The sequence below is a fragment of the Telmatherina bonti genome, assembly GCF_933228915.1.
Source record: "Telmatherina bonti genome assembly, chromosome: 12".
Classification (NCBI taxonomy): Eukaryota; Metazoa; Chordata; class Actinopteri; order Atheriniformes; family Telmatherinidae; genus Telmatherina; species Telmatherina bonti.
In genome coordinates, this window is record NC_136610.1 from 27,232,997 (window position 1) to 27,245,867 (window position 12,871).

The following is a 12,871-nucleotide window of genomic DNA, read 5'->3' on the forward strand; positions in this document are numbered from 1 at the left end:
ACTAGACAGCTTCATCTGTCCCCTGCATTAGTTACGTGCTTACTTTGGCCTGTTTCCATGGAGCTTAGCTATCCATCACTCGATGTAGAAAACAGCACAATACCACCAAAAATCGCAGCATTGAGTTGTATATCTGACACACCAGTGAAAGGAACTAACTGAAGAAGAAGAGAAACAGGAAGAAAACAATGCAGAAATACTTAAATAAAAAGCATCAGATGCAGGAGAAGAAGCTGAGGAGAACAACATCAACAACTCTAGACATAGCAGGATTGCGTAGCGGCTGTGTGAGGGTGTCTGCAACTACAGACACCAACCAGTAGTGAAAATATGGAAGTGAACTCAGCACTGCCAACTAGTGGATGAACTGAATTAACAACTATGGCAATGTAGAAATGTATAAAAGTATGAGGATGGTGATGTATGACAGCTTTTGAAACCTGCAGAAATATCTGAAGTGAGCATAAATGGGCCTTTAATCAGATTTAAAGTTATAAATAGAAAGTGTGAAAGTAATTTAATAATTGGAGCTTTGAGGCCTAAACTATGTTCAGGGTACTAAAGAAAAATTAAATGACTGATCATTGAATGGCTCCAGAGAGAGCTTGCAGTTATTTATGCAATACAAAAAGTTTGTTTTCTTTTTTCTTTTTTTTTTATGAAGATGTTTTGTCTAAACATATAAAACAACACTTTGCATGTTATAACAAATAAATTTCCATTTTGCTCTTCTGAAAAGAAAATGTAAGGTTTGTCAATAAGTTAAGCGTGATGAACGATAAAGTCAGGTTTGATTAGATGAGAATTTCTATATCTGTAGACAAAATTGAAAAAAGGCACCAAGTATCAGAACAGTTTGCTTGTACCTTCCCATCTAAATACTTAATCATTGTATCTATTCTACAGTCATTTAGCAGATGCTTTTAGCCAAAGGGACTTACATACACACTCATAGCCTGATAGGGAAATTGGGGTTCAGTGTCTTGCCCAAGGACACTTCAGCACATAGTCAGGAGAAGCCTGGAATCAAACTCCCAACTTTCCAGTTACAAGTCAACTGCTCTTCCTCCTGAGTCACAGCCATCCTATCTAACATATTGAATTATTGTGTCCTGAAAACAGAGATACAACCAGGTGAACGACAACTTCCTGAAGAGTGAACATCCCGCTGTGGTCCGCACCAAACCCCGGCTGTCCTCACCTTTCCCAATTGCCAACCCAGCCTTCGGCTCTCCACCTCCCATCACAATCTCTTCCACCCCCCTGGGCTCTTTTAACCAGAATCCAAGACCTGGATACCACAGACAAGACGTTAACATGCAGGAAACTATAACTTCTCACAACGAGTACATCATTCCCATCCCAGACCCAAAGCCAGATGAGGTTTTCACTGACGAGCCATCAGAAAGTCCTGTAAGGTACGGAGCAGAAGCTGTGTGCCAAATGCAAGGGCGGCAAGGGACAACAATATCTGTTTACTTAACTAGAGTGTTTTTTTCAACCACACACCCACTCATCCAGATGTGGAGCTGAGACAGTGGCGGTATTTTGTGGATGATGTGTTTTAATAGCTTATGTAAACACACAATACATCAATTTAATCTAATCAATATTCACAAATATATGTGTTTTAAAGTTCCTTTGATTATACATGGTTCATGAGCTGTTCCTTATACATTGTGGCTTGGGTTTAATGTCTTTATCCCCCTTTCCAGAGAAAACATAGACAAACAGTTTACCCCAGATCTCTGACTTTTATTCTTGAAGATCTAATTTATCTGGCAGAGTGATCTTAATTTCAAAACAAGAGTCGCCATGAAATCTTTAAAAATTTCTTGAGCTAGTTGATTAACAGCCATTTTTCTGTTTGAATATTTTTATGGATGCTGTTTAATATCCTGTGAAAAGTAAAAAAATATCATTTATTTTCTCGCCTTCAGCTCTCTGGCTCTGGAGGAGGAGAGTGACTCAATGTCCCAAGACACCGCTGACACCCTCCCAGAGGAAGACCGACTGGAAGAGACCAGCGAGAGAGACGCTCTATTGGCCTCTCCAGGGACGCCGGAGGTAGAAGACAGCTTCCTGTAGCCACATGGAGGGACCCTGAGAAAACAAGCCCCTTTCTCAGGCTGTAAAGGGATCGCAACTAAACTTTAATGTAGCAAAACTGAGACTCAGAAGGCAATTTCTGTATTTTGACGTAGCATTCAAAAAGTTATGCCCCTTTTAAACTTTTGTTAACCACAATCAGTACTAATAATAAAAGCAGTATCATCTGTCTGACGTTTTTGGAAGTTTACCATGATTTAAATATGGTACTCTCCTCCAATACATTCCAATACGATCACTATATACTGTACACTACACAGTTACATCTTTACTGTACTTTCTGCTTTTTTCAGACTTATGAGGCCTTATTAGAAACAATAATGACCATAAATAAATCTAACCACATGTCTTTTCTAGCTAGCTTTCTAGCTTCTAATCTTTGCAACATATAGGTTAGATTATATATGTATATATATATATACATATATATATATATATGTATGTGTATATATATGTATATATATGTGTATATATATATATATGTGTATATATATATACATATATATATATATATATATATATATATATATATATATATATATATATATATATATATATATATATATATATATATATATATATATATATATATAGTTTCAAATTATTTGAAATTACATATATGGGACTCTCATATATGGTCATATATGGGAATCTGTAATTCAATAAAACTTCATTTTGACCCTCCTCCCCCATTGCTTTGGCTACTATCATCAGCTTTGGATGTTTGTTAAATGCTATTCTTAGCATCTGAATGCATACACATTCATTGTGCACAATTATACTTTCCTTCCCTTGTAGATTCATATGCCACATTGATTTTCATTTGTGAATTTTGAATTGCATCTCGAATTTTGTTCTTATGTTGTGTAGGCTTAACTCATAGTTTTGTGCCAAATTTGCACTTTATTTAGGGGAATCGTGGATATCTATGTTAAACAAATATTGCAACACTTTGTGAAAGATAGAGAGCTACAACATCATGCCACTAAAGTATATTTACGTTGATTATATGAAGCATTTCTGTGAAGATAAGTGACTTTCAAGTGAAAATAATCAATGCAGCATATCACTGCCTTAGTACAAGATGGCACACGTGAGTGCCTTTGTATTGACAGACTTTTGTCTTGCAGCTACATATGAAGGGCTACTGTACGTAATAATCTTGAAAGCAATATGTAGACATGCTAAAGAAAAAGGGTTGCTTTTATTGTTCTTGCTTTGGTTGATGTTCACTTACATTTCATCTCTCATCTTAAACCACACGTTTATATTCTGTAGAACTCAATGTAAAATGCACAAGATCACTGTGTCACAAGCTATGGTACCAAAGGTCTTCTTTAACGTTTACAAATGTATTTTTATAAGTGTCATTTTGTATGCTGTAAATGTGTCAATAAATGTGTACTATCACAAAAGGCTGGAGGATATGTGTCTTGATTTACGAGCCAGATGTTCTGCACCACAGTTATTTCTTATGTTGAAGCTGATCAGACAGTTTAAAGCAAACTGACAACACACATTTTGCGTGGTGTCACTGATATGAATGATGTGATATGATGTTAAAGTTTGCACTTTTAAAGATGTTCAATGACATTTTTCACATCACTCTATTGTTCTTTGTCACCTGTCCTCATTTTCCCGGTTTAGAAAGCCTGGCAGGTGATTAATCTCACCTCTGTGGACGTCTGGGGAGCACACTGCCCTTCTGTGGCAAATTACACTGGCTCATTAATTTGTTGAGCGTGATATGCTGAACCGCCTCCTTTCCTTACTGACACACACTCCCTCCACCCTCCGCTACTTGCTTTCTGATGTTTGCTGTGTGACTTCTGTGGCTGAGGAGACTGTTAACAAGCAGGAAGGAGAATAAGGACAGACAAACAGAAAGGGAAGAAGGGACTCTGGTGTCAGCTCTGGATGCTGGGAACTTCCAAACCCAAGGAAGTTATTATTACCCTTCTGTCAGGCTGAAGACATCTGCAGGTAAGAACATTTGAAATAAGTGAGCGCTGCTCCTTCAATGCACAACCGAGCTGTGTGTGTGAAGAAGTTACTTCTTAGTTTTCCATGAGAAACTTTCTGCAAAGCAAAGCTGCTCTGACCACTGAAAAAAGAGAAGTAAAACGGGATGGAGTGATATCACAACGGCTGAGACACTTCTCTCATTTCTGTCTTCAACAGCACAAATCAAATAAAGTATTATTTCCCACACACACAAGTATTTATCTTCAACCTGCAGGCTTGGAGTTGATGCAGGATGCAGTCCTATCTGACGCTGTTGCTGGGGATCGTAGCCTCTGCTTCTTCAGGTAAACACTAACCTAAGCTTTGGTTCTCTTTTCCTCTGTTGTTTTGTTTTGTTTGTTTCTTGTCTCAGACTGTACATTTAAATCTGCAATCCATAATCTGAAAAACAGAAATGTCATTAAACTAAATTAACTAATTAAATTCTGACTATGTAAAGGATAGCAACGTCTAGTTCTTTAAATTCAAATGTAATTGAATGTATAGACTTTTTGTCAGATATCTGATACACTACTGTGTGTCCAATGACCATGATAATTGACAAGAGCATCATGAGATGTTTGTGGGGCCAATTTTTAGATGTTTTCTGCTTTTTTTTTCTTCTCCACATTTCAGCTCAGCTCTGAACATCACATAAGCGGGTGTCACCCAGTGACCTTCAGATTACCATTTTCAGTCATTTTCATTTGGAACACATGAAAACATGCATTGTTTAGACTAATTTTGGCTGATGAATGAACTTTTATTTCTGTTTGATTACTTTATGAGGCATAATTGGGGTAATTTTGAGGTTAAATGAAACTTGAATTTAATGGTTTCATCAGGAGGATGGTTTGGTTTATAGAACAGACTGTTGATCGAGATGAGGCAAATTTCATTCCTTGTTTGAGGTACATTTTGGTGAAAACAAAACAAAAAATGCTGAATGTGATATCTCAGTTCTGCTTCAAGTGTCAAACATGCTATCATCAAGCCTAAACAGAAACTTTTATAACCTCCAGAGAAACTGCAACGTTTCAGGTAAACAGGGAAGCTGCTTCAGTTGCTGCATTGTCACTAATTTTCAGACTTCTCGCCCAGAAAAACCTTTGATTTAAAATACTTTCAAGCAGTTAATCCGCCAACTTTAAGGTCATCAAAGACTGTGTTGTTCTGCATTACAAAAACTTGTTTTCCCTGAGGGTAGAGGTCCCTTTTAATAGTTTTTCTTTACAAATGCTTGAATATGTTACTCTCTTTCTGTTTTTGAAACTCTTGAATGTGTTTTGTTGTTTCTGATATTGGTATTTTCACACAACAGACTGTAAACTGTCTGTAATTACTTTTAATATCCTCTGTATTGAGAAGGTTCATTTAAACAGACTACTTAAAAAGGAAACAAAAACATCTATAGAGCCCTCATTTCTTGATATGTTTGCCCTCTGTTAATCAGAATGGAGGCATCCTGTGATCAAATTCAACTCTAAAGTGGTGGGAAGCTCTGAAGTGGTGGTTACTCCTGGGAGGCCCCTGGATCTGAGGTGTGAAGGTAATGGGCCCGTAAACTGGCAAACCAGGCTGCCCAAACACAGGCGGTATGTGTCCAAGGGCAGTGGGAATGTCCGCACCATCAAGGTGGAGCGTCCCTCTGCAGAGTTCACTGGAACCTACAGGTGCTTTTACACCGCTGGACTCCAATATCGTAATCTGACGTCTTCTGTGCACGTGTACGTAAAAGGTACGTTTTCCTAAATGACACATACTCAGAGTTTTCCAAGTCATTGGATGGATGACTGTTGGTAGTTCATTTTTTCCTATGTGCAAGTTTCACTTATTTAATTTACTTTCTCGCGTTTAGATCCACATCGTGTGTTCTGGACCAGCAGCACATCCCTGCGTGTGGTGAAGAAGGAGGGTGAAGACTACCTGCTGCCCTGCCTGCTGACTGACCCTTCAGCTACAGACCTGGGTCTCCGCATGGACAATGGCACCACTGTGCCACCAGGAATGAACTTCACTGTGTACAGGCAGCGCGGCATCCTCATCCACAGCCTCCACCCTAGCTTCAACGCTGACTACGTCTGCACAGCTCGGGTCAATGGAGTGGAGAGGATCTCCAAGGCTTTTTCCATCAATGTCATTCAGAGTGAGACTAAAAAAAAAAAAAGATGTGCCAAAACATTCATACAGTTATATGAAAGTCTACACCGCTATCTTAACTTTTATTTGATATTTTATTGTTGCTATAGAGCTTCGTTTTCCTCCATATGTCTTCTTGGAGACTGATGAGTTTGTGCGCATCGTTGGCGAAGAAATTAAAATTCGCTGCACAACACATAATCCAAACTTCAACTACAACGTCACATGGAAATATACCACCAAATCGGTCAGTATAAGATATTCCCCAAATTTCACACCGACTGAATTTCTGAATTTTTGCCTCTGATTTCATCTTCTTGTTCTCAGAAACCAACTATAGATGAGAAAGTTCGCTCCAATGGAGAGAATCGCCTGGACATACAGAGCATATTGAATATTGCTGCTGTGGACCTTGGAGACACGGGAAACATCACCTGTATCGGTACTAATGAAGCTGGGGTGAACAGTTCGACCACATACCTGCTGGTTGTGGGTAAGCCGCAGTGAAACAGCAACACAAGCCATGTTTGACAGAAAATTTTGGAGCAGTTATTACATCAATTACTGATAAATCAGGACATACTCATAGTGTGTGTCATCATTCTTCCAAACAGATAAGCCCTACATCAGGCTGTCACCCCAGCTGTCACCTAAACTAGTCCACCAGGGTCTTTCTGTTGAGGTGAACGAAGGAGATGATCTGGAGCTGAGTGTGGTCATTGAAGCTTACCCTCAAATAACAGAGCACAGATGGCACACCCCAACATCGCCCAACACATCCACTCGGGAGCAGAAGTTCATCCAATACAACAACAGGTGCAGTAGCAAGAAAAAGCTCAATGACCCAAGAGTAGAACAACCAAAAGACAACTTCATGCTCTCAGTAGCATAATATAGGAAGTGCAAAAAGTTAAGTCTACTACAGGAAAGGGAACATGATGCATTTTTAAATAATGCTGTCAGTGCATGTTTGGGTGGATTTGACCAGGAACATCAAGGTCATCTTGTCTCCATTAAGATCATGAAACCAGCAGAGGGAAGAATATTGTTCTGTTTTTTTATTTGGCATCATACAAGACAATGATACATACTGACTGTCTGCATTCAAGCCACTGAATTAGTCACTTCTGACTCTGTAGACATTCCTCTTTCTTTTTTTGTTGTTGTGTTTTTTATAGGTACTATGCCACCCTGCAGTTAAAGAGAATGAACGTACAGGAGCAGGGCCAGTACACTTTCTATGCCAGAAGCGACTTGGCCAACGCATCCATCACATTTCAAGTACAAATGTATCGTAAGTGACCTCAATAAAATTAATAGTCCACTGTGTTCATTCTTTTTTTTTTTTTTTTTTTTTTTTTTATTAATAAAAAAAGAATATATTTCTCAGTATGTTGTAATTTTAAATTATTCAGTGCCAATTTTTCCAAACTGGACTTTTTTTTTTTTTCTTGTAGAGAGACCTGTGGCTGTGGTGAGGTGGGAAAATGTGACCACTCTGACTTGTACATCATTTGGTTATCCGGCTCCAAGAATTGTCTGGTATCAGTGTTTTGGAATACGACCCACGTAAGTACAACTTGATTGAAAAAGCTGAAACTTTTAGCTGTAATCTTACCCGTAGCATCATACAGAGATAACTTACAGTACACATGTTGCACACTTCCTTACTTAAAATAAATTATTTACTAGTTTCTTACCATGTGTGTTGTGATGAGGCAGGTGCAATGAGAACACCAGTGGGTTGCAGTTGGCAATCCCTCTCCAGGCTCCTACTGTGGAGATCCAAAGGGAGGAGTACGGAGCTGTGGAAGTGGAGAGCGTCCTCACTGTGGGGCCATCCAGCCAGAGGATGACGGTGGAATGTGTGGCCTTTAACTTGGTCGGTGTGAGCAGCGACACTTTTGCAATGGATGTTTCTGGTGAGCCTCTTGTTCACTTTGAGGCTTGTGTGTGATAAAAGTCTGTTTATTTGAGTTAAAATTGATTGATATCAACTGATCTTCATGCGATTTAACAGACAAGCTCTTCACTTCCACGCTGACTGGGGCAGCTGCAATTCTGGCTATCCTTCTGGTGCTGCTGATTTTTCTGTTTTACAAATACAAACAGGTAAAACACACCATTAGAAAAAACACCATAAAAATATTTTGTTAAAATGGACTTCCTGCTACAATCAGAGCCTTTCTCGTTAAATGTACCGTTCAGAAACCCAGGTATGAGATACGCTGGAAGATCATTGAGGCGAGAGATGGCAACAATTACACATTCATTGACCCTACTCAGCTGCCGTACAATGAGAAGTGGGAATTCCCCAGAGACAAGCTCAAACTAGGTTTGCAGCAAATGTCTTTTCTGACTTGACAGCTGAAGTGCTTGTACTGTATTTGTGTAATTATGCATTTGACTGAGAATGATCAATTTAAATCTTCTGTGCAGGAAAGATTCTGGGTGCTGGTGCGTTTGGGAAAGTTGTTGAAGCCACAGCTTATGGTCTGGGAAAAGAAGACAATGTGATCCGTGTGGCTGTGAAAATGTTAAAAGGTAACAACTGTTATTCACCAGAGAGATTTTTGTCTCGCCAGAGTAACAAGCAAACCTAATCTGCTTTCACGAAGCTTTTAAAAGCACATTATCTGTATTAGATTGAGAGTCTGGTGACAATCTGTCTAATGTCTGCAGCCAGTGCCCATTCAGACGAGAGCGAGGCTCTAATGTCTGAGCTGAAGATCCTGAGCCACCTGGGACACCACAAAAACATTGTCAACTTACTGGGAGCATGCACCTACGGAGGTCAGACAGCAAAAACATGTTTGTGAGAGTTCATCCAATCCGTTCAAAATCAAGTCTTACTGAATAATCTCCATGTCAACCATAACCCAATGTGTTTCCTCTTCAGGACCGGTGCTTGTGATCACCGAGTACTGCAGCCTTGGCGACCTCTTGAACTTCCTTCGCCAGAAGGCAGAGACATTTGTAAACTTTGTGATGAATATCCCTGTGGATGAGGAGCACTCTATCGACTACAAGAACGTCTGCATTCAGAGGCAGTTTATTAGAAGGTACATCGAGTATGCAGTTAAAGACAGATTGTCTGATCTGATTCTGTTGATATGCTTTTAAACATCTATTTTTATATTTTTTCTTTTCTTCTTGGTAACTTAACAGTGACAGTGGGATCTCCAGTGCATCATCCAGCAGCTATTTGGAGATGAGACCCAGCCAGCTGCCAAACACAGGATCATCTCCAGGTTAGGACTGTATAAGACTGGAGAACACAGACAAAAAAAAAAAAAACCAAAACATTAATCCTCTTCCTTCCTGATGCTGGGAAATTAACTTCTTTTTATGAATCTTGTCCAGACACAGAGTTTGAGGAGGCTGGAGACTGGCCACTGGACATGGATGACTTGCTGAGATTTTCCTTTCAAGTAGCTCAGGGTCTTGACTTTTTGGCTGCCAAAAATGTGAGAAACATAATAACTGGAAAAACATGCAGACATCTTGATCAGAAAACAAAACACCCATGTGGTCATACACAACAGCAGCTACTGTCTTATTCCTAGAAAGGGCATATAAACATACCAGACGTAGGAGAATCTTCATTATTATACTTTCCATGAAAAGTATAATACTTGTGATAACATTGATCATCCATGAACAAGTCATTAGGGGTCCTTCCATTTGTATTTTATACATTTCTTGTAATAATTTGACATTTTGTTTTACCATAACCTTTCATGCTACATTCTGATATGAACAAGTCAGATTTTATTGGAAAATGTGAATAAAATTATTGTGTGTGTGTGCGTGTGTGTGTGTGTGTTTAGTGTATTCACAGAGATGTTGCAGCGAGGAATGTCCTCTTGACCAATCACAGAGAGGCAAAAATTTGTGACTTCGGCCTGGCACGTGACATCATGAATGATTCCAACTACGTGGTGAAGGGCAATGTGAGCACTTGCATAGATGAAAACCAGTTATTACTGATATGATACAAGACAGACAGATGAAAAATCTTCTTGTTTTTGTGCGAAGGCACGTCTGCCTGTTAAGTGGATGGCTCCGGAGAGCATCTTTGACTGTGTCTACACTGTCCAGAGCGACGTCTGGTCCTACGGCATCCTCTTATGGGAGATCTTTTCTCTAGGTGGGTTCGCATGCACAGCTCCCCTTCATGCACATCTTTTATTGCCATCAAAAGTTCCAACATTTTATTCTCTCTAAGGCAAGAGCCCGTACCCATGCATGGCTGTGGACTCCAGGTTCTACAAGATGGTAAAGCGTGGCTACCAGATGTCCCAACCAGACTTTGCTTCACCTGAAATGTAAGCTCAGCAAATGCATATTTTTGCATATTTTTGCTCTCTTAGTTCAACTGTAATATTAGGTGTGTTTCAGTGGGCTTTCAAATGACCATCAGAAGGGTTTTTACAATTTAGTCTGCAGTTATTTTTGCCTTCGAGCACTAGTAGTGGTAATACTGTTGCTATGCTTGCAAGTGACTTATTAATTCATAAAGGCTGAGTTTAGGGTACTAAATTGACTTAAGAATCAAATACATGAAGCAGCAAACTTGCCAAAAATTGCCTGAACAAACACCCCCCCCCCCCCCCCCCTTTTTTTTTTTCTGCTGTCTTTAGGCCTCTCACATCTGAAATTACTGACACATGAGGTCACCTCATGAATCGCTTCTATTATTCTTGATTTTAATTTAATTGCTTTGGGGTATCTCTCAGTCCTCAGCCCTAAACTTAAAGAGCTTAAATTTCAAACTTAAGATATGTTAAAATAAGGAGAGTGTTTTCTCAGTATCTCAGGAGGCTGCAACATCTGTGTGTGATGATTTAGCATGGCTATCACACCACCAGGAAAAACTGTGCTGTGGAAATGGAGGGGACTGAATCTGAGTCAGGGTCTAATCATCTGTTGTCCTGCTGTGAGTCAGGCCTTAGTTCTGCCTGTTAGCCACATGATCTCAGAGCTAGGAAGCCATGTAACTGCTATTTCACAGCATCAAAATGAGACTGGAGGGGCAGAGGTTCTTATGAAGGACTCTCTCTGATTCAACTGCGTCACAGCTTCTATAAGCCTCTCATTATTTGTCTAAATTGGTTTTGTAGTTTTCTAACTTTACACAGACCAGTAAGAGTAGTTAAGGTTGAGCGTAGAGCCGTAACCTTTTCTGTTTGTTTCAGGTACAACATCATGAAAATGTGCTGGAATCTGGAGCCTACAGAGCGACCGACGTTCCGCAAAATCAGTCAGATGATAGAAAGACTACTTGGAGGCCAAACCGATCTAGAGCAGGTGAGTTTGAAAGATGCATAGATTTCATGGTTTCAGTCTGACTTTATGAATCATATGCAAGCATTAGAACTGGTGACGCTACAGGCATAATGTTCAGAGAAGCAAATTTCCTCCAAAGTGAGAGAAGATCTTGTTGTATTTCCAAAAAATGAACACAAACTGAAACTTTCTGTGGGCGTGTGTGTGTGTAAAAATCCATTCTTGGTTTAGATCTCTTTGTCTTAATCACTCTTCACCACAGGTAATCTACCAGAATGTGCAGCAGCAGCAGGTCACAGAGGATGAAGTGTGTGACCAGCCAAAGTGCTACGACGGCCCCTGTGACCAGTCTTGTGACCATGAGGTAGAGGAGCAGCCTTTGATGAAGACCAACAATTACCAGTTTTGTTGAAAATAATCAACAGCACCAACATATAAATATTTTAGTAGATTAATCACTCATCATTTATCATCTGGAAAGTGAGATCAGGTGTCGCTTGTGGTCCAAAGCCCTTTGCAGAGCTCCAGACTGTTGCCCTCTCAGTTGTTTGTTTGACTGCTGTGGCTGTGCTCCAGACAGACAAGCATCTGCAACAAAGCATGTGACCCGCTTCAGTGCAGACCATGACTAGAAATTGCCACGTCTAACTCTGGCTGCAAACACAGAAGGAGGAAATATGTCAACAACCACGCAAGCATTCAAAGCTGTATGTTATCTTAAATAGCACTCCTAACAGACTGTTTCTCAATCCCTCAGTAATGTGTTGAGCGTCCTCCCTTCTGAGTCTTTTTTTTAAATATCTAATATACCTTATATTTGTTTGTTTTAATCACTGCCTGATGAGAGTCTTGTTATTGTGGAGGTTTAAGTCAGTTTTGTCAGCAGGATCACTTCCTATTTATCCTTCCATTGCATGCATTGTTTGTCTAAGAAAGCCACAGTCACAAATAACCAGATTAAAACTTTGAGCCATTTTGTGCTTCAGACAAGTTTTTTTTTTCTTTTCGTTTCGTTATGTTTTGTTTTTTCACTGATTCCAATCATGGAACATCTGAAGTGCAAATGTCTTGCCACACACTGATTTTAACCATAGAGAAGGCAAAGAATGACTGTGTTGTTTTCCTCTCTGTGCTTTGGTCATAGCTCTATCTCTTGCGACACACTTGCAGTGGCTGTGAGTGGGAAGCAACATGTGATTGTTCTGCTTGAATCTAATTGATTAACTGGTGTTCAGTGTGGTTTAGGAGCAGGTAATGCAACTGAACTGAACAGGGAATTGTGTGAGTTTATTTTGGATCAGATGAATAATGTGAAGATTCTTTATTTTCT

General features: G+C 39.6%; 1 protein-coding gene across 1 annotated transcript in view; it reads left to right on the forward strand.

Annotated features, from left to right (window-relative positions):
• pdgfrb (platelet-derived growth factor receptor, beta polypeptide) overlaps positions 1-11,953 on the forward strand; it is a gene marked incomplete at its 3' end in the record, with an annotated part of 36,980 nt that extends 25,027 nt beyond the window's left edge. The window contains exons 22-44 of the mRNA XM_079250152.1: positions 1,123-1,418; positions 1,941-2,084; positions 3,953-4,092; positions 5,567-5,851; positions 5,972-6,259; positions 6,363-6,499; positions 6,580-6,745; positions 6,867-7,068; positions 7,431-7,546; positions 7,710-7,821; positions 7,975-8,174; positions 8,273-8,364; positions 8,461-8,587; positions 8,692-8,796; positions 8,935-9,045; positions 9,152-9,314; positions 9,421-9,503; positions 9,616-9,719; positions 10,083-10,205; positions 10,291-10,402; positions 10,481-10,580; positions 11,451-11,562; positions 11,804-11,953. Coding sequence (XP_079106278.1) covers positions 1,123-1,418; positions 1,941-2,084; positions 3,953-4,092; positions 5,567-5,851; positions 5,972-6,259; positions 6,363-6,499; positions 6,580-6,745; positions 6,867-7,068; positions 7,431-7,546; positions 7,710-7,821; positions 7,975-8,174; positions 8,273-8,364; positions 8,461-8,587; positions 8,692-8,796; positions 8,935-9,045; positions 9,152-9,314; positions 9,421-9,503; positions 9,616-9,719; positions 10,083-10,205; positions 10,291-10,402; positions 10,481-10,580; positions 11,451-11,562; positions 11,804-11,953 — 3,468 coding nt within the window. The remainder of the gene's footprint in view (positions 1-1,122; positions 1,419-1,940; positions 2,085-3,952; positions 4,093-5,566; positions 5,852-5,971; positions 6,260-6,362; positions 6,500-6,579; positions 6,746-6,866; positions 7,069-7,430; positions 7,547-7,709; positions 7,822-7,974; positions 8,175-8,272; positions 8,365-8,460; positions 8,588-8,691; positions 8,797-8,934; positions 9,046-9,151; positions 9,315-9,420; positions 9,504-9,615; positions 9,720-10,082; positions 10,206-10,290; positions 10,403-10,480; positions 10,581-11,450; positions 11,563-11,803) is intronic.
• Between the last annotated feature and the right edge of the window lie 918 nt (positions 11,954-12,871).